General features: G+C 45.9%; 1 protein-coding gene across 1 annotated transcript in view; it reads left to right on the top strand.

The window, feature by feature from the left end:
- TGM1 (transglutaminase 1) overlaps positions 1-20539 on the top strand; it is a 29229-nt gene that overhangs the window by 4082 nt on the left and 4608 nt on the right. Inside the window, exons 3-9 of the mRNA XM_015821330.1 lie at positions 9705-9956; positions 13901-14019; positions 15044-15151; positions 17686-17860; positions 18692-18830; positions 19759-19862; positions 20382-20470. Coding sequence (XP_015676816.1) covers positions 9705-9956; positions 13901-14019; positions 15044-15151; positions 17686-17860; positions 18692-18830; positions 19759-19862; positions 20382-20470 — 986 coding nt within the window. The remainder of the gene's footprint in view (positions 1-9704; positions 9957-13900; positions 14020-15043; positions 15152-17685; positions 17861-18691; positions 18831-19758; positions 19863-20381; positions 20471-20539) is intronic.

The following is a 20539-nucleotide window of genomic DNA, read 5'->3' as shown; positions in this document are numbered from 1 at the left end:
ACTCTGCTCCAGAATTTTTGACTTTTAAATGCAACCCACGATGCTACCTTTTTTGCATCGGACCAGCTGAAAAAAAAAACCCTGACTGGTCCATTTCTACGTCGAATCCTTTGCGGGTCAGCCTGATGGGTGTTGGGGCCGTTTCCAGGGTCACCCATCTTCTGAGATGGCTTTTGGCTTCCAGAAAACTTATATATATATATATATTTTTTTCTGGACTTGCAATGTGGGTTCGTGTGTCTTTTAGCCTCAGCGTTTCTTTTTTAAAACGACGGCGGTCCTCAGACCATCATTCGGGGTTTGTTTCTCCTCTCAAAAAAGTGGCGTGCAGTTTGGGGGCAGCCGTAGGGGGTCCTACCTAGGGTGGTCTAGCAAAGGGGGCCTCTAAAATTACCCAGAACCACTAACAGGCTTCCTCCAACAGGACCCCAACCACCACATCAAACCAACCGATAAATGCAAGGTTGTCGTAACACAGATTATATCTCTCCTTGTCATTAAGCCTTCCATGGGGGGGGGAGGCTATTTTGAGCTTCCAGTGACACACACACACACAAACACACACACACACACACACACAGCGGCAAAGCAATTAACCGAATTGCAATCCCAATTACTTCGGCCTATTACCCTGTTTTTTTTTTATGCGAGAGGTGGACTTTGGCAAGCAGGCTCAGACAGAAAACCAACTGGTGCAGTTGTGCCGTGGTGCTTATTTTGCCCTCTGGGGAGTCCTGCCCGGCGCAGAAACTGAAAAGATTTAAAGCTGAAGGGGGAGCAAGCGGTCCCCGCATACTTGCAAGGAGAAGAAATGCTTCTGTTTACTGGTGGAACTGGTTCTGCCTTTTTTTTTTTATGATGATGATGATTATGATTATCGCCGAGCTTGCTCTGCTCAACCCGGTGAGGAATTTGAGGCATTGCTAAATTCCTTGAGGAGAGGTTTGCAAAACAGGGCACGGCCCGCAACGCCTGCCTGCTTTGGCTGCCGGCCCAGCGAACATCATCCTGCACATCTCTCGCTTTCTGAATTTTATTTCTTTCTTTCTTTAATTTTTTTTTATTATTATTATTATTTTGGCTCCCAACAGCCCGGAGATCTAAGAGTGGCAACCTTTGATTATCTCGCAAAGGCTGTCATTTCGTAGATCTGGGGCTTTGGGATCACGTCTGCCCGCCTTGGTCTTATCGCCAGCCCGGAATCTCAGTTTGGTTTTTGGTTGTTATTTTTTTCTCCCCGCCACCTCTGGGAAAATGCCCAAGGCAGAGTTTGGGAAATCAGGAAGGGCGAGAGAGTGGAAATTAAAATTTTGCAAAAGGAGGCGAGGACGGCTTGGCGGGTCCGAGGTTTTATCTCCTGCCTGCTTCTCCCTGATTAAAGACAGAAAAGACCCCAGCTACAAATATATTTGACGTCGGCAATTGGGTGGTTCCTCTGATTTCTAAGAGCTTATTAATTTCATGCAGACTTCGGTCGTTTCTTGAACTAGGCGAGTTGGTGGACCTTGCCGTTTTCTTGCAGATGTTTCGTGATTGAACTAGGTGATATCATCAGTGCTAGAAGAGAATGGGGATTGTGGAATGGAGGAGGAGAAGGAGGAGAAGGAGAAGGAGAAGAAGAAGGAGAAGGAGAAGAATGATTGTGGGGTCCTTGGTGCTCTCTGAACTTGGTGATTTTCTTGAAGATGTTGCATGACCCAACTAGGTGACATCATCAGTGCTAGAAGAGAATGGGGATTGTGGAATGGAGGAGGAAAAGGAGAAGAAGGAGGAGAAGGAGAAGGAGAAGGAGAAGGAGAAGAATGATTGTGGGGTCCTTGGTGCTCTCTGAACTTGGTTATTTTCTTGAAGATGTTGCATGACCCAACTAGGTGACATCATCAGTGCTAGAAGGGAATGGGGATTGTGGAATGGAGGAGGAGAAGGAGAAGGAGAAGGAGAAGGAGAAGAAGGAGAATGATTGTGGGGTCCTTGGTGCTCCCTGAACTTGGTGATTTTCTTGAAGATGTTGCATGACCCAACTAGGTAGCATCATCAGTGCTAGAAGCGGGAGGAGGAGGAGGAGGAGGGGAATGGAGTGAGGAGGAGGAGGAGGAGGAGGAGGAGGAGAATGATTGTGGGGTCCTTGGTGCTCTCCGAACTTGGTGATTTTCTTGAAGATGTTGCATGACCCAACTAGGTGACATCATCAGTGCTAGAAGCGGGAGGAGGAAGAGGAGGGGAATGGAGTGATGAGGAGGAGGAGGAGGAGAGTGACCGTGGGGTCCTTGGTGCTCTCTGAGCTTGGTGATTTTCTTGCAGACGTTGCATGACCCAACTAGGTGATATCAGGGCACTGAAGTCTTTGCCCAGGCTAGAAAGAAATATCCTGGGTGACGTTTCACACGCTCCGTGGGTTAAAATTGAGCTACTGCCTCTCTTGGCTCGAAACACATGTGAGTTGTTTTAGTTAAGAAGAGTTAATTGGAGACTCAGATCCTCCACTCCGACTCTAGTATGATTTATTTTCTTAGGCTCCCGGCCAGAAAAACGAACAATAATCCCTGATCGTATCACCTTCCTGGCCCTTTGATAAGTAAAGCGTGACTGGGTGTTGAAGCTGTTCATATGCCTCCGGGCCTTTCCTGTCATGCCTCTGAATTCGATCAACGCTCTTCTTGAGATCAAGATGGATCCAAGGCTCAACAAATCTTGGTTGCCAGGATGTAAAAAAAATGCTGAGACTATAGAAAGAGTGCAGAGAAGAGCAACAAAGAGGATTTGGGGAATGGAGGCTAAAACGTACAAAGAACGGTTGCTGGAATTGGGGATGTCCAGTTTAATGAAGAGAAGGACAAGGAGGGACAGGATTGCAGTCTTCCAGTATCTCAGGGGCTGCCCCAAAGAAGAGGGAGTCAAGCTGTTCTCCAAAGCGCCTGAAGGCAGGACAAGAAGCAACGGGTGGAAACTAATCAAGGAGAGAAGCAAGCTGGAACTGAGGAGAAATTTCCTGACAGTGAGAACAATTAATCCGTGGAACAACCTGCCACCAGAAGCTGTGGGTGCTCCATCACTGGAGGTTTTGAAGAAGAGACTGGGCAACCATTTGTCCGGAATGGTATAGAGCAGGGGTAGGCAACCTTGGCTCTTTTATGACTGGTGGACTTCAACTCCCAGAATTCCTGAGCCAGCATGGGGGAACTATGGCCCCTGTTAGGACTCATGGACTTCAACTCCCAGAATTCCTGAGCCAGCATGGCTCAGCTTGGAAACCTCTCCCTTTCCCCTCAGCATGGCTGGCTCAGGAATTCTGGGAGTTAAAGTCCACCAGTCATAAAAGAGCCAAGGTTGCCTACCCCTGGTATAGGGGTTCCTGCCTGAGCAGGGGGTTGGACTAGAAGACCTCCAAGGTCCCTTCTAGCTCTGTGATTGAAGTGTTGAACTGTTGTAACTCTACCTGTAACTCTACCCTGCCAGGAAGTGCTTCTACAGGGACCTTATTCCAGTGGGAACTTGCCTCTGGACGTCTCTCTCTCTCTCTCTCTCTCTCTCTCTCTCTCCAGGAATGAAATGTGCACCCTAAACTGGGCACCCCACCCTACCCCACCCGAGGGAGCATGGCACAATTAATTATTGCGTATGGTTGCAGCATAAAAATATTGCTGCATCAAGCACAACGCCCAGCTTCTGCAGGAAACGATGGTTGGATAGCTGCAATCATATAAACATAGCAACAAAACCATCGAGAGATATCAGATTGTGATGCAAAGACAGTCCTGGTCTAGCAACCGACTTAGCAACCTCTGCAACTTTTAAGAGGCGTGGACTTCAACTCCCAGAATTCCCCAGCCAGAATCTTAATTCTGGGAGTTAAAAATCCACCCGTCTTAAGGTGAAGAAACAGGGCTGGATGAATAATGTCTGGTGTCTTTCCGTCTATCTGTTTACCTGACTCATTCTACAAAACCAACTTATTAAGCTTACACATTTATAACGATCGCCTCATCTTGTGGCAGGGAGTTCCGTTGGTTGCGTGAATTTTGGGGTTTGCTTTCGATCTCAGCAGATCGGCATCATCAAGATGATCTCAAGTTGCAATATAAAAGGGGCAAAAGAGCATTTTTTTTATTTAAAAAATCATATTATTGGTCCGTGAAAAAGTATTTATCCTTTTTTGGATTTTTCTGAAGGGATAACCTGGTCAGATTCCACCAATGTATTAATTCTAAATGAGGGCCAAGTCACACATCAAGGAGATTCTGGAGACTGCCATAAAAATGTCAATTGTGGTGTCAACCAATCCACAAACCTTACAAAACGTGGAGGTTTAGTCTTGATACGTAACCAATTTCCCACCGATGGTTGATCCGTCCAAATCACACCAGCTGAAAACTGTCCAAACCATTGTTTAAAAGCATCCAAGCATTGGTAAGCCATCTGTGACCTTGGACAAAGTCCATCATGGCTCCAACATCAGAAAAGTGTTGGGTGAAAAGAGAAGTACTTGGGTGAGAAACAGTGGAAGCCCTTCCTGGCAAAGGATTACCTGGGATGATCCTTCAAAGTTCTAGAGAACTTCTCCGTGAAGACACAACTAAAGAAATAATCGTAATTTTGAAGGCTACCTGGATGTGATTACATCTGATGGAGACCAAGCCCTGGAAGAACCTTAGGTAGACCATCAAGCACCAGGATAAGAGCATCCTTGTTCTTTGGGAATCTTTTTCATCCTTAGGACTTCAACCATTTGCTACACCTGAAGTAAATATGACTTCTGCTTCATAACAGAGATGTCTGCAGGAGAAATCTCTCCTCACATTCAAGATGAAGCCCAAGTGAAGTAGGTCAACTGGGCAAGAAGAAACAGTGGAAGCCCTTCCTGGCAAAGGAGAACCTGGATGATCCTTCAAACTTCTAGAGAACTTCTCCATGAAGAGATAACTAAAGAAATAATCGTAATTTTGAAGGCTACCTGGATATGGTTACATCTGATGGAGACCAAGCCCTGGAAGAACCTTAGGTAGACCATCAAGCACCAGGATAGGCGCATCCTTGTTCTTTGGGAATCTTTTTCATCCTTAGGACTTCAACCATTTGCTACACCTGAAGGAAATATGACTTCTGCTTTGGAGCAGAGATGTCTGCAGGAGACCTTGAAGATGGAGTCCACGTGAAGTAGGTCAGGGAACATCCCTGCCAGCAGCGAGAAGAACTTCTAGAACAGTGTTTCTCCACCTTGACAATTTTAAGGCATGTGGACCTCAACTCCCAGAATTCCACAGCCAGCAATGCTGGCTGTGGAATTCTGGGAGTTGAAGTCCACATGCCTTAAAATTGTCAAGGTGGAGAAACACTGTTCTAGAAATATGGTTTTAAGACTTAGAAGCAGCCCTTTCTGGCGGAAAACCCTAAAAAAATCTCACGAGGTGAACGTCTTCTCCAGGAAGGAAAGGATGCAAAATTCTAATTATAGGAAGTGCTGAGTTCTAAAAGAGGGAGAACCAGTTGCGGTATCTGAAAACTAATTACTTCTTCATTCCAACACCTTGAATGCTGGATGACTTAGTTTAGGAAATAGATTTATGGATGTATTTATTTTTTCTATGCAGTTGAAGGAAGCCATTCCATAAAGCCCCGGATATCAACAGCAGGTGTGGCTGTATATTCAGCGGCAGGGAGACCACACAATTCAGAATATCCGAAAAGGGGCTCCGGCTTTTTCATTACATTTCCTTATATCCGAAAAGGGGCCCAAGCCACGACTTACGAGCACAACTGAGTCCATTTGCGTTCCTAAACGAGACGGTTGTTAAGTGAGTTTTGCCACATTTTACAACCACCGTCATAAATACGAGTCGGTTGCCAAGCGTCTGAATTTCGATCACGTGACCGTGGAGACGTTGCGACGGTCGTAAGCGTAAAAATCGGTCCTTGGTCCTCTTTTTTTCACCAGTGCTATTGTAACTTCAAACGGTCACTAAACGAACCGTTGTAAGTTGAGGACGACCTGGATATTCGGCAGCATAAAAATTTAAAGCGTGTGAAAAAGAGCACAAGTTGTTGTTTTTTTTCACGGGTTTCTTCCTTGTGTTTTAAGCTTTTGTGATGTGCCGGGTTGCTAAATGAAGGCCTAACGTGTTATTTCTTTTCTTTTTTTAATTTTTTTTCTCTCCTCGGGCCAATTCTCCACTTTCAACTTTCCCCAAAGGGCAGCAGGTTGACGTAAGTGTGAGCTCACCTCTCTGCTTTTCTGCTGCCTGAAACTGAACCGGTTGCATTTCTGCCTAAAGCAGAAGACTGGTAGACTTCGATTCCCAGAAGACCCCTGGTCTGGATCCAAGCCCGCGATTTCATCAAAATGGCCGACTGAGGAATTCTGGGAGTTGAAGTCCACAAGTCATAAAAGGGCCAAGTTTGAAAACCCCTGGTCTGGATCCAAGCCCACAGTTTCATCAAAATGGCCAACTGAGGAATTCTGGGAGTTGAAGTCCACAAGTCATAAAAGGCCAAGTTTGAAGACCACTGGTCTGGATCCAAGCCTGCAGTTTCATCAAAATGGCCGACTGAGGAATTCTGGGAGTTGAAGTCCACAAGTCATAAAAGGGCCAAGTTTGAAGACCCCTGGTGTGGATCCAAACCCGCGGTTTCATCAAAATGGCTGACTGAGGAATTCTGGGAGTTGAAGTCCACAAGTCATAAAAGGGCCAAGTTTGAAAACCCCTGGTCTGGATCCAAGCCCACAGTTTCATCAAAATGTCCGACTGAGGAATTCTGGGAGTTGAAGTCCACAAGTCATAAAAGGGCCAAGTTTGAAAACCCCTGGTCTGGATCCAAGCCCACAGTTTCATCAAAATGGCCAACTGAGGAATTCTGGGAGTTGAAGTCCACAAGTCATAAAAAGGGCCAAGTTTGAAAACCCCTGGTCTGGATCCAAGCCCACAGTTTCATCAAAATGGACGGCTGAGGAATTCTGGGAGTTGAAGTCCACAAGTCATCAAAGGGCCAAATTGGAAGACCCCTGATCTAGCTAGAAAACCCGGCCTCGCTGCCCCTGTTACCTGGGAGGTGAAAAGAGCCACACCTGGAGAACAGGTTTTTAGTTTTTTTTCCCCTGCTTGCCCTAACCTGCAACTCCTAAATAATAGGGAAGGAAGAGAACAGCAGAGGTTGGAAACAAAAAACGTCTTTTCCATTTTTCTTCTAAGTGTCGTAACTCCCCTTCTCAACAATGTTTCAGCAATGTTTTTCAACCTCAGCAACTTTTAAGATGGGTAGATTTATGTTGACTGGGGAATTCTGGGAGTTTCAGGGCCCTTGTAACCCATCTTCAAGGGCCAGCATGGGAATTCTGGGAGTTGATGTCCACCCGTCTTAAAGGGCCAGCATTGGAATTCTGGGAGTTGAAGTCCACCAGTCTTAAAGGGCCAGCATTGGGATTCTGGGAGTTGAAGTCCACCCGTCTTAAAGGGCCAGCATGGGAATTCTGGAAGTTGAAGTCCACCCGTCTTAAAGGGCCAGCATTGGAATTCTGGGAGTTGAAGTCCACCCGTCTTAAAGGGCCAGCATTGGAATTCTGGGAGCTGAAGTCCACCCTTCTTAAAGTTGCCGAAACACTATCCTAAAGTCAAGAAATTCACTTGATTTTTCTTACTTTTTTTCTTCCTCCTATTGCAATCTTTACAGATACTCCTCGACTTACAACAGCTTGTTTAGCGACCGTTCAAAGTTACAACAGCGCCGAAAAATGTGACTTGTGACCGTTTTCCATAGTTAACGACTCTTGCAGCATCCCCAGGATCACGGGATCAGAATTCAGACGCTTGGCAACCGACTCACATTTATGACGGTCGCAGAGTCCCCCTGGGTCTTGTGATCCCTTTTAGGACCTTCTGACAAGCAAAGTCAGTGTGGAATCCAGACTCACTTAACAACTGTGCTACTCAGTTAACAACTGCAGTGATCCCCTTAAGCACCGGGGCCAGAAAGATGGTAAAATGGAGTAAAACTCACTTAAGAGCCCCAGAGATTTTGGACTCAATTGTGGTTGTAAGTCAAGGACGATCTCTATTTACGACTGACCCACCATCAGCCAGAAAGCAACACCTTTGATAAGGGACTGTTCCTTCTCCCCCCCACCCCCCAGAATAAGGAACGTAAATGTTGCTCCTGGTTGCAAGGGAAAATGGCTGCCTGAACCACTAAACCACGGTCTGTCTTGCCGATCAAGCTGCGGTTAAGGGCACCGTAACCAAGCTGGGCTGGGCTGGGCTGGGCTCTTGTAAATCCCTTGCATTGATTCTAGGTTTATTTAAGAGAGGAAACAAGCGGTGGAATCTGGAGAATTCACATTATCTCTTGAAACATGAATGTTTGGCAGGGGAAAGGGCTGCCTGTTCCCACCATCCAGAAACACGTTGTTCTCACACACCTTATCTAACCTCTCCTAGCAAACCGAGGCTTAACGCCAAGCCAGTCTCTAAGCATTGCTTGATAAAAAAAAAATGTCTGTTTTGGGGACAGTGGGAGCCACCCATCTCAACCAACAAAGGTGGATTTGTTGACGTTTGGGTGGGAGAGTTGGCTTCAGACAACCCATGAAAACCCGGGTTATCAAAACAGGCCTCTTGTATAATTTCCAAGAATGGATGACGCCCAAACAGATTGGTCCTCTTTTCAAGAATAATTTACTTCAGCTTTACAGATAGTTCTCGGCTTCGTTCGAGGTTACAACGCCGCTGAAAAAAAGGGACTTACAACCGTTTTTTACACCCTTACGACCGTCACAGCATCCCTGGGAATCAAAATTCAGACGTTGGGCAACTGACTCAGATTTATGACGGTTGCCGTGTCCCCTGGGGTCACGTGATCCCCTTGTGTGACCTCCTGGCAAGTGAAGTCAACGAGAAACTTAGGCTGACTTAACGACGTGTTACTAAGTTAACGATGCAGTGATCCACTGCAAGAAAGGTCGTAAAACTCACAACAAATGTTTCACAACAACAGAAACTTTGGGCTCAATTGCGGTCGTAAGTCGAGGACTGCCTGTAATTAGGGGTGACCTGTGACCCCTTTTCACTCTTGTCTTCTTAGGACTACAACTTTGTTGCTTGTACCTTACGATTGATATTGTTTTATTTAGTTATCCTGGTATGATTTAATGTTGTTTGCTTATCTAGTATCCTATGACTATCCCTAAGCCTTGCGTCTTATGATTTATGATGAGTGTATTTTTATGTTGATTATGATCATTAATTAATCACTCGTTGCTTGTATGTACGCTGAGAGCTTCTGCACCGGAGACAAATTCCTTGTGTGTCCAATCACACTTGGCAAATAAACAAGCAGATGTTGTTGCTTCGTGGGGTTTCAGCCCTTCCAGATCAAACTGCCGTTGGCAATTGACCGACGGCGATTTTGTCAATGCCGCCGACGTTCAAGGGATGCTCCTGTTGCTTCCGGATTGCATGTGAGGCGTCTATCGCTATTGCTACTACCTATCGTTAATTCTATCAATAATGCAGATGTTGTTGCTTCGTGGGGTTTCAGCCCTTCCAGATCAAGCTGCCTTTGGCAATTGACCGACGGGGATCTTGTCAATGCCGTCAGTGTTCAAGGGATGCTCCCGTTGCTTCGGGATTGCACACGAGGCGTGTATCGCTATCGCTACTACCTATCGTTAATTCTATCAATAATAAAATTATAACTATTCATTTTCCCTCCGACAGGCTCCAATCCGCAGTCCTCGAAGGGGACCCACATTCTTGTGCCCGTCGGCAGCTCCCTGCCTGGCATGGGCTGGTCGGCGGAAATGACCAGCTCGGACGACAACAGCATGTGTCTCCGCGTCTGCCCCTCGCCCAGGGCGGTGGTGGGCAAGTACCAGTTCAGCGTGAAGACCCGGAGCAAGGCGGGCGAGTACGCCGCCCCCTTCGACCCCAACAACGAGGTGTACATCCTCTTCAACCCCTGGTGCCCAGGTGAGTCCTGGGGAGAATAAGGGGGTGAGAGAGAAACATAGAGGGGAGGGTAAGAGCGGAATCCGTAGCCCGGTTTTGCTCAAATGGGTGTTTTGTAGCTCAGTTGGCAGCTTAGCTCCCAGAATCCCTTCGTTAGCACGACTGGGGAATTCTGGGAGGTGAACAGCCCGATGTCTGGAAGGCTGACGGAGCCAGCCGTTTACTGGGGTGTCGTGTCTGTTATTGATCTGCCTATATATGATCGATTAAAGAGTGGCCCTCTGTTTTGTTTTGTTTTGTTTTTAGGGAGGACAATCACTTTGGATGGGTGGAGGGAGAGAGGGAAGGAGGGACGGAGGGATAAATGGATGGATGGATAAAAGGAAGGAAGGAGGAAGGAGATGGAGAGATGGATGGAAGGATGGGTGAATGAATGGATGGATGGATGGTAGGAAGGAAGGAGATGGAGATAATGGATGGAAGGAAGGAAGGAAGGAAGGAAGGAAGGAAGGAAGGAAGGAAGGAAGGAGATGGAGCGATCAATGGAAGGGTGGGTGAATGGATGGAAGGAAGGAAGTAGAGATGGAAGGATGGATGGAGGGAGGGAGGGAGGGAGGGAAGGAAGGAAGGAGATGGAGAGATGGATGGAAGGATGGAAGGATGGGTGAATGAATGGATGGATGGATGGTTGAATGGAAGGTAGGAAGGAAGGAGATGGAGATAATGGAAGGAAGGAAGGAAAGAAAAGAAGGAACGAAGGAAGGAAGGAAGGATGGAAGGAAGGAAGGAGATGGAGCGATCAATTGAAGGGTGGGTGAATGGATGGAAGGAAGGAAGTAGAGATGGAAGGAAGGAAGGAAGGAAGGAAGGAAGGAAGGAAGGAAGGAAGGAAGGAAGGAAGGAAGGAAGGAAGGAAGGAAGGAAGGAAGGAAGGAAGAAGTCATCCATTCACATCTTCAATCTTTTTCTTAATAATGATTTATAGCAGTGCTTCCCAAAGCTGGGTGAATTACCCCAAATTTGGCTAAAGTGGTCTTTCTGTGAGTAACAACACACAAAACCATTACCCAGTCACAACTGACACATTAAAATTGGCTTGAAGGGCTTTACGTCCATTCTTTACGTTACATCGTAACCCAGTCCTTGACTTAACAACCCTTCCTTTCGGCGACCAAAGTTACAACCGCAGGGAAAAGCATGACTTAAAACCAGTCCCCACACTTACGACCGCCTGCAGGATTCCCCACAGTTACACGACCCAAATCCAGGCCCTCGGCAAACCGGAACGGATTTCCAACTGCCGCAGCCTCCCAGCGTCCCGGGATTCCTCCCCCACCTTGCAACTTTGCCAGCCGGCTTCCGGCCAGCAAGCAAAGTCAACGGAGGAAGCCGGATTCGCTTAGTGACCGCAGGCTTCGCTTAACGACGGCGGCGGTTTTGCGGAAGAACCGTGGCAGAAACCTGGCGGAACTGGACACAACTCCATCCCCGCCTCGCTGAACGGCACCAATGTGGGTGTGGTCATAAGCAGAGGACCCCCCGGCATTTCGCCAGGTGGACGGTTGGGTAGACGGTCTTAAAAAAAATCCACCGCGAGTTTTTCCCACGGTTCCTCAAAGATGCTCAAAACAATCCGAGCTCAATCTCCTCGCCCCGACACACACCCTCTTGACCTGGGTGCGAAAGGCGCTGGCTTAATTTTTCTGCCCGAGTCAGCAGGGCGTGGGAAGGAGTAAACCTTGATTGTTTATCTACCTAGACAGGTCGAGAAAGAGGAAAGGAAGGAAGGAGGAAGCGGGGGAGGAAAAACAAAATGCATTATTTTTCCTTTCGGCCGGGTTCCGTCTTTCTCAGCGCGAGAGATTACAGGGAAGTCCTCGACTTACGACGGTTCGTTTCGTGACCGAAGTGACAATGGCAGTGAAAAGATGGGACTTAGGACCCTTTTTCCCGCTTAGCGACCGTCGCACCATCCCCGCGGTCACGGGATCAAAATTTGGACGCTTTGGCAACTGACTCGCATTTATGACGGTCGCAGCATCCCGGGGGGGGGTGTCACGTGATTGGCGACCTTCTGAAAAGCAAAGTCGATGGGGGAAGCCGGATTCACTTAATGACCGTGTGACTCACTGAACAACTGCAGTGATTCGCTTAATGACCGTGGTTAGAAAGGTCGTAAAGTGGGGCAAAACCCGCTCAACAAATGTCTCGCTTAGAAAAGGAAATTTTCGGCTCATTTGAAGTCGTAAGTCGAGGAGTGCCTGTAACTGGATTTACTTCCAACACTGGAAGTTTTTAAGAAGAGATCAGACAGCCATTTGTCTGAAATGGTATAGGGTCTCCTGCCTGAGCAGGGGGTTGGACTAGATGACCTCCAAGGTCCCTCCCAACTCTGTCTATTCTATTCTATTCTATTCTATTCTATTCTATTTTCTATTCTATTCTTATTTCTGTTCTATTCTGTTCTTATTTCTATTCTGTTCTTATTTCTATTCTATTCTTATTTCTATTCTATTCTTATTTCTATTCTATTCTTATTTCTATTTATTCTTATTTCTGTTCTATTCTGTTCTTATTTCTATTCTATTCTTATTTCTATTTATTCTTATTTCTATTCTATTCTTATTTCTATTCCATTCTTATTTCTATTCTATTCTATTCTATTCTATTCTATTCTATTCTATTCTATTCTATTCTATTCTATTCTATTCCACATTTTCTATTCTATTTCATATTTTCTATTCTATTCTATTCTATTCTGTATTTGATTATTCTATTCTATTCTATTTTTGCATTTGAAGGTATTTCTTAGAGATCGGAGTTCAGTTTGACGACTGGACTTTGATGTGGCCATTTCTTAAGAGGGGAAAACGGGAATTTCCCCATCCTTGTCTTTGTAAATAAGAATTTCGTTACTTTGGGACCTTCTTGGAAAGAAACTGGCAGGTGTGTGATGTGGTCGTTCCATATGGAAAACCTAGGAATTGTATCACACTCCACACCCCTCTTCCTGTTTCCATCCTGAACGGCTAAGGAGAGGCAGAAAAACTGGGCTGCGGAAAGGAATAAATTTCTCCCTGCTCTTCATGGCAGGAAAGACCGAAATAAATAAATCTTTAGCTTGGCACACAGAAAAAGAGAAAACAAGGACTCACACAAACACAAACACACCACCCTAAAGAGAACACTTAGGTCACGTTCCCTGGGCAGGAAGGAAAATAAAGATAAAATCCTTCGATCCATTTTTTTTTTTAAATGTTGATCAACCATCAGGAAATGACTTCATTACGTTTGTTCATCCGTCGCTGGAAAGTTTTCCCCCCAAAGAGAGATGCTTCAAGTCCTCGGCTTACGACCAAAACCGAGTCCCGACTTTCCGTTGCTAAGTGAGACAGTCATTCAGCGAATTTTGCCCCATTTTATAACCTTCCTTGACACCCTTGTTCAGAGAATCGCCTGACCCCGGGACATTGCGACCGTCATAAATACGAGTCGGTTGCCAAGGGATCTGAATTTTGATCACGTGACCCTGGGGAATGCCCCAACGGTCGTAAGTGTGAAAAACAGTCTTAAGCCACTTTTTTCACTGTTGTAACTTCAAACGGTCACTAAATGAAGCGTCGTAAGTCAAGGACGGCCTGTATTTTTTAAAAAAAGAGCATTTTATTGTGGCAATTTTAACGAAGCTAATTTTTTTCCCGGAGGGATCGCAAAGCGGCGCACGCCTAAAGGTCAAAAGTAAACATGAAATCCATTTTTATTTGCCAGAAAATGTCAGCAGAAGCCAAAGTATTTTAATTTCTCCAACTAAAGGATGTTGTTGTTTTTTTTAAAGGTACATTAGATCACCAAGGTGTGCTTTGTGGCTGAATCGGCTCCTTCCTCCCTTTAAAATATTTTCAAAAGAAATGCTGGAATGTTTCCCGTTTAATTGAATTTCCCTCGTTTTTTTTCTCCTCTTTTAGAGGACCCAGTCTACCTGCAACAGACCGACTGTCTCAAGGAATACGTGCTGAACGAAACGGGGAGAATTTATTACGGAACAGAAAGTCAGATTGGGGAGCGCACATGGAACTACGCCCAGGTAAGATGCTTTTTCTCCTTCTCGTTGCAAAAATGTTTCAGGAGCAAATGGTCTTTGAAAGGACTCTGGAGTTATAGCTGTGCCCACAAAACCCCAAATCGCCTTTGGGTCACGTTTCCTGTGAGCAGCTGCTGTGCAAGAATTTGGTGGCTATTTTGTTATGGTTGAAAAACTGAGAAATCTAAGGAAGCGGCGAGGAAATATAAGATGTTTGATGTGATGCAGAAAGAAAGAGAAAGAAAGAAGAGGGGGAAAGGGAAAAAGAAAGAAAGAAAGAAAGAAAGAAAGAAAGAAAGAAAGAAAGAAAGAAAGAAAGAAAGAAAGAAAGAAAAAAAGAAAAAAGAAAGAAAGAAAGGGAAAGGGAGGGAAAGAAAGAAAGAAAGAAAGAAAAGAGGGGAAAGGGAGAAAGAAAGAAAGAAAGAAAAGAAAGGAGGAAAGGGAAAAAGAAAGAAAGAAAGAAAAGAAAGAAGGAAAGGGAAAAAAGAAAGGAAGGAAGGAAGAAAGGAAGAGAAAGAGGGAGAGAGAGAGATTAGACAGTTATTTGTCTGAAATGGTGTAGTCCAGGGGGATGGACTAGAAGACCTCCAGGGTCCCTTCCAATTATTCTGTATTCTGTATAAACAAAAGCTTTATTAGTAAGGAAGGGAAGGGAAATAGAAAAAAAGGAAAGGAAAATAGAAAAGAGGAAAGGAAAGGAAAGGAAAATAGACAAGATATTTTTTTAGGGAGGACAATCACTTTGGATGGGTGGAGGGAGGGAGGGATAAATGGAGGGAGGGAGGGAGAAGGAAGAAAGGAAGGAAGGAAGGAAGGAAGGAAGGAAGGAAGGAAGGAAGATTGAAAATGACGCAAACATGGCTAAGTTCCTCACTAGGGCAGGGGAACCCCCAGAACGTGGTCAAAATGGCTACCCCAGGGCTGAAATCCTTGCCTGGAGATTTATTTCTTCGTCCTAAAACGAAACAGAGAACCTGGGCAGCCATCTTTCCTTGCTCCTTTGACCTTCCTTCTTTTCTCCCATCAGTTTGACCACGGGATCCTGGATGCCTGTTTGTTCATGCTGGATAAGCGTGGGATGCCTCACGCCAGTCGGGGAGATCCGATCATGGTTTCCCGCGTCGTCTCGGCCATGGTGAGTTGTGGCAATGAACCCAGAATCTCGCTAAAGATGGGAAAATGTCAATTGTTATTTCATTTATCTGACTGCATGCTTTCCACTGTTTTTCTTCATAATCTTCCACGATTACTTCAATTAATTCTCCCCGTCCTTTCCTTTCTTCAATAACCCATTTTATTCTCTGTATTCCTTTCTTTTCTCTCTCTTTCTCTCTCTCTTTCTCTTTCTCTTTCTCTCTTCTCCTTGGGCATTAAACTAGCTAACTAAATCCAAGTGCAGCCGCGACTTAGCAACAGTGGAGCCCAAAATTTCCGTTGCTAAGCAAGACCCTTGCTGTGAGTTTTGCCCCGCTTTACGACCGTTCTTGCCACCGTTGTTAAGTGAATCGCCACAGCTGATACGTTAGCAACACCGTGCTTGTCCGAGGGTCGCAAAAGAGGATCATGTGATCACACTGCGACCGTCTTAAAGACGAGTGAGTTGCCAAACATCTGAATTTTGATCACGTGACCGTGGGAAGGCTGCAACGCTCATAAGTGTGAAAAATAAAAATCTCACACCGCAATTTGCCTAGAACGCAAACTTTGGATACACACATGGTCCTTGACTTACAACCGACTTTTCGAAGTTACAACGGCACTGAAAAATGACCGTTTTTGACACTTAACAACCGTTTCAGCGTCCTCACGGTCACGTGATCAAAATTCAGAGGCTTGGCCACTGACTCGTACTTATGACGGTTGCAGCGTCCCCCGGGAGGATCCCCTGTTGTGACCTTCTGACAAGCACAGTCAGATTCATTTAACGACCGTGTGGCTAATTTAGAAACCGCAGCGATTCCCTCAAAAACCGTGGCAGGGATGGTCGTCAAGCTCACTTAAGAACTGTCTCGCTTAGCAGCCAAAACTGCAGTCGTAAACCGAGGACTGCCTGTCTCCAAAGAAGGAATTAACACCCTCCCTCACCTCGGCTTTCTGTTTTTTACCGAGCTGTTCTGTTTGCACAGATTTGTTAATACGTCTATTTTATTTTATTTTAATAAAAAAAAATAATCCAGTGGGAACAAAATATACCACAAAAGCCTCGTTTTTCTGGATTTGTACACTTATTAAGTATATAAAAAAATAAATAGTCCAGGGGGAACAAAATATACCACAAAAAACTCGTTTTTCTGGATTTGTACACTTAATAAAAGTCAATTGCGGGAACGTGGGGCAGCCTTTCAACCTGATGAATTAGCAAATCTGTGAATTAATTGAGGCAGGTCTGGTACAGCCGGTTGGATTGGCCTGTTTCTGTTGAAGGAAATCACACAGGTCAAGCCAAGGCCTGTCTGTGTCTTTAGCCATAATTGGGGTGCCTCTCTTGCAGTATTGGGGAACAGGATAATTGCTTCGGTTCCCGACGGTTAATCAGAGCCCTTTTGTTATCGTAAGGCCGGATTGCTGCTTCACCGGGCCTGAATCACACACAATATTCTTCAAAGAGGCCATGATGCGTTGGGAATTATCACAACGGGGTGTATCTCATTCCTACTACTTGTGTTTAATTTCCACTCAGCTCCTCTGCTTTTTCCGGTTCCTTTGCTTGCTCAGCAGTGGCTTGGCCCCGAGGTCATTCTTCTCACCGCAATCCACACAAAAAAAAATGTGTGCCGTAATAAACCTGAAAGGGTCACAAAACTTGAGAAACCACAACGAGCCACAGGAATGATCTCTTGAGGAAACTACACAGTAAGAGTTATACAGGCGCAGTAAAAACAGAAATTCAGGCCAGGCAAGGGAGCAAACCTTGAGAAGAATCTCAGATATTTTAGGCCAAGCGATGTTTTTTTTTTTTTTTATCTACAGCTAGTCTTCCACTTATAACCAGAATTGAGAGCAGAAATTTGGTTGTTAAGTGAGTTGTGCTTGGTTTTACGACCCTTTTCCTGTAATCGTTAAGCGAATCGCTGCAGCTGTTAAATGAAACAGGCGGTCATTAAACGAATCCGGCTTTGCTTATCAGAAGCTGCTTGGGAAGGACATAAATTGGAATAGAATAGAATAGAATAGAATAGAATAGAATAGAATAGAATAGAAATAAGGAATTGAATTGAATGGAAAATATGGAATGGAATAGAAAATATAGAATAGAATAGAATAGAATAGAATAGAATAGAATAGAATAGAATAGAATAGAATAGAATAGAATAGAATAGAAATAAGGAATGGAATGGAATGGAATGGAAAATATGGAATGGAATAGAAAATATAGAATAGAATAGAATAGAATAGAATAGAATAGAATAGAATAGAAGGGACCTTGGAGGTCTTCTAGTCCAGCCCCCTGCTCAAGCAGGAGAACCTATACCATTTCAGGGGATCACATGACTCTTGGATGTTGCAACCGTTGTAAATATGTCCTGATGCTCAAATATGCATAATCTGATCTTGCAACAGTCACAAGTGCGAGGACCAGCCATAAGTCATTTTTTTCAGTGCCGTCGTGACATCCCTGCCGTAGGCCCTGTTTCGATCCATGACGACGTTGTGTTGTTTCCTTCCCAGGTGAACTCTCTGGACGACAACGGCGTACTGGTCGGGAACTGGACCGGGGATTACTCCCGCGGCACGAATCCTTCGGCCTGGGTGGGCAGCCGGGACATCCTGCTGAAGTATCTCCGTACCGGATACCCCGTGCTCTACGGGCAGTGCTGGGTGTTTGCCGGCGTCGTGACCTCAGGTGGCTGCTGTTCGCGGTCGACGTGGGGAGGGTGGTGGGTCACGAGAAAAGAAACGAGAGTATCAAGGAGGGTGTGTGTGTGGGGGGGGCTGTTCTAGATTGTGAGGTTGTGGGCCCTCCCTCCCTGGAGGTTTTTAAAAAGAGATTGGAATTCTGGGAGTTGAAGTCCACGAGTCATAAAAGAGCCAAGGTCGCCTAGCCCTGGTCAAGGGTCACCTGCTTGAGCAGGGGGTTGGGCTAGAAGACCTCCGAAGTCCCTTCCAACTGCTATTCTATTATTCCTCCTCCTCCTCCTCCTCCTCCTCCTCCTCTGTTTAAGAAGACATTGGAGTACATTTGTCTGAAATGTTACAGGGTCTCCTACTTTACAGGGGTCGGTCTAGAAGACCTCCACGATCCCTATTCTGTTATTCCTCCTCCTCCTCCTCCTCCCCCTTTTTAAGAAGAGACTGGAGAGCCATTGGTCTGAAATGGTATAGAGTTCCCTGCCTGAGCAGGGGGTTGGACTAGGTGACCTCCAAGGTCCCTCCCCATTTTGTTATTCTACTATAACCTGGCCCCAGACTTTTTCTTTTAATCTTTTAATCCAATCGGCCCTGTAGGTGAGAAAAAAGGAGAATAATAATAACAGAATAATACCTTTGAATTGCCGTCGAGACTTCATAATTTCTCGATGGCCAATGAACCCCGCACATGGACACGTTTTGCTCTAAGTTCAAGAGAGCAAGCATCCCATTGGAAAAGTCCCCCCAATTTGGGGGGATACCGGTAGAGTGCAACCACTAGGCCTCTCTGCTGATACCCTTCCTCTCTGTCCCTTTCCCTCCCCAGTCCTGCGGTGCCTGGGCATTGCCACCCGGACTGTCACCAATTACAACTCGGCGCACGACACGGATGTCAGCCTCACCATGGACATCTACTTTGATGAGAATATGAAGCCCCTGGAGCACCTGAATGCTGACTCTGTCTGGTGAGGACTTGGGACCACCACCTCCTCCTCCTCCTCCTCCTCCATGGGCGTTGGGGTGATGTGGATGAGGACAAGTGTGCAGAGAAGAACAACAATAAGTTAGTCTCCAGTTAGCTGGGCTTCAACTTGATCAGTGTTCTTCTTGAGATCAAGAAGCATCCACGGCTAAACAAATCTTGGTCGCCAAAAGATGTTGAGACTCTGGAAAGAGTGCAGAGAAGAGCAACAAAGAGGATCAGGGGACCGGAGGCAAAAACCTACGAAGAACGGTGGCAGGAATTGGGGATGTCTGGTTTAATGAAGAGAAGGACGAGGGGGGACATGATAGCAGTCTTCCAATATTTGAGGAGCTACCACAAAGAAGAGGGGGTCCACCCGTCCCAAAGGTGCTTTTTCAAATGGTAGCTGGACTTTCTTGTTTTTCCTTGAAGATGTTTCCCTTCTGATCTAAGAAGCTTCTTCGGTTCTGACTTATTCAGTCAGAACACAAGAAGCTTCTTGGACAAGAAGCGAAACATCCTCCAGGAAAAACAGAGGAAGTCCAGTTGCAACTTTTGAAAAAGCACTTTTGGGACTACCGAGACCTGGATAACTGAGAATCTCCACAGATAAAAGGGCCCACCTGTTCTCCAAAGCCCCTGAAGGCAGGACAAGAAGCAATGGGTGGGAACTAATCAAGGAGAGAAGCAACCTGGAACTAAGGAGAAATTTCCTGACAGTGAGAACAATTAACCGGTGGAACAACTTGCCACCAGGAAGTTGTGAATGCTCCATCCCTGGAGGTTTTGAAGAAGAGACTGGACTGCTATTTGTCTGAAATGGCCTAGGGTCTCTTGCTTGAGCAAGGGGTTGGACTAGAAGACCTCCAAGGTCCCTTCCAACTCTGTTCTTCTGTTACACACTGAACGCTTGAATTTCCTCTTTGCAGGAATTTCCACGTGTGGAACGACTGTTGGATGAAGCGACCGGATCTGCCTTCAGGTTTCGATGGGTGGCAGGTGGTGGATGCAACCCCCCAGGAATCCAGCAGTGGTAAGTTTGGGGGGGTGAAACAGAACTCCTATGAAATGGGTGTCAAGGTTCCGACGGACGAACCCAACTGAGTAAACGCCGCCGAGATGATCCAATCTCAGTGCAAAACTTTATTGAGTACATCCTTTTGGCACGAACGAAAGCGAAACCAGCTCTGGTTAATTCCCGCGCAAACCACTATAATTAAAATATAGAACCCTCCATTCCCTTTTTAGTGCAGGTCACATTGTCCAATCAAGTGTCAAAATACCGTTATGAGAAAGTGTCTCTCTAGATTGGCAAACATCTGCTGAAACGTCCTTGGTTCCCACAACTTGACTTTTTGTTGTCCGGAGCTTGCATTCCATTTCCCCCTCTCCTCATGTTGGCAATATCATGTGCATGCTTCAAGCTTGACGATGGGATCTCCAAATTTGGAACCCCGGAGAAGGTTCCAGATTGGAAGCGTGATGCTGGGTGGAGGAATCGGTCCCTCTTCTACCTTTCCTTCCTCGCGTCACCTTCCATGTCTTCCCACAGGGATCTTCTGCTGTGGGCCCTGCTCCGTGGAGGCCATCAAGAACGGTCTGGTGTACATGAAATACGACGCTTCCTTTTGCTTTGCCGAGGTGGGTCCTTCTTTTAGCGACGGACAGATCCCGGGAGGCTTAGTCGAAATCGGTCCTTCAGGCACAGCG

The sequence above is a fragment of the Protobothrops mucrosquamatus genome, unplaced genomic scaffold, assembly GCF_001527695.2.
Source record: "Protobothrops mucrosquamatus isolate PMUCROS unplaced genomic scaffold, P.Mucros_1.0 scaffold1306, whole genome shotgun sequence".
NCBI classification, from domain to species: Eukaryota; Metazoa; Chordata; class Lepidosauria; order Squamata; family Viperidae; genus Protobothrops; species Protobothrops mucrosquamatus.
The sequence above is the reverse complement of the archived record's forward strand: the minus strand, read 5'-3'. Positions and strand labels throughout refer to the sequence as shown.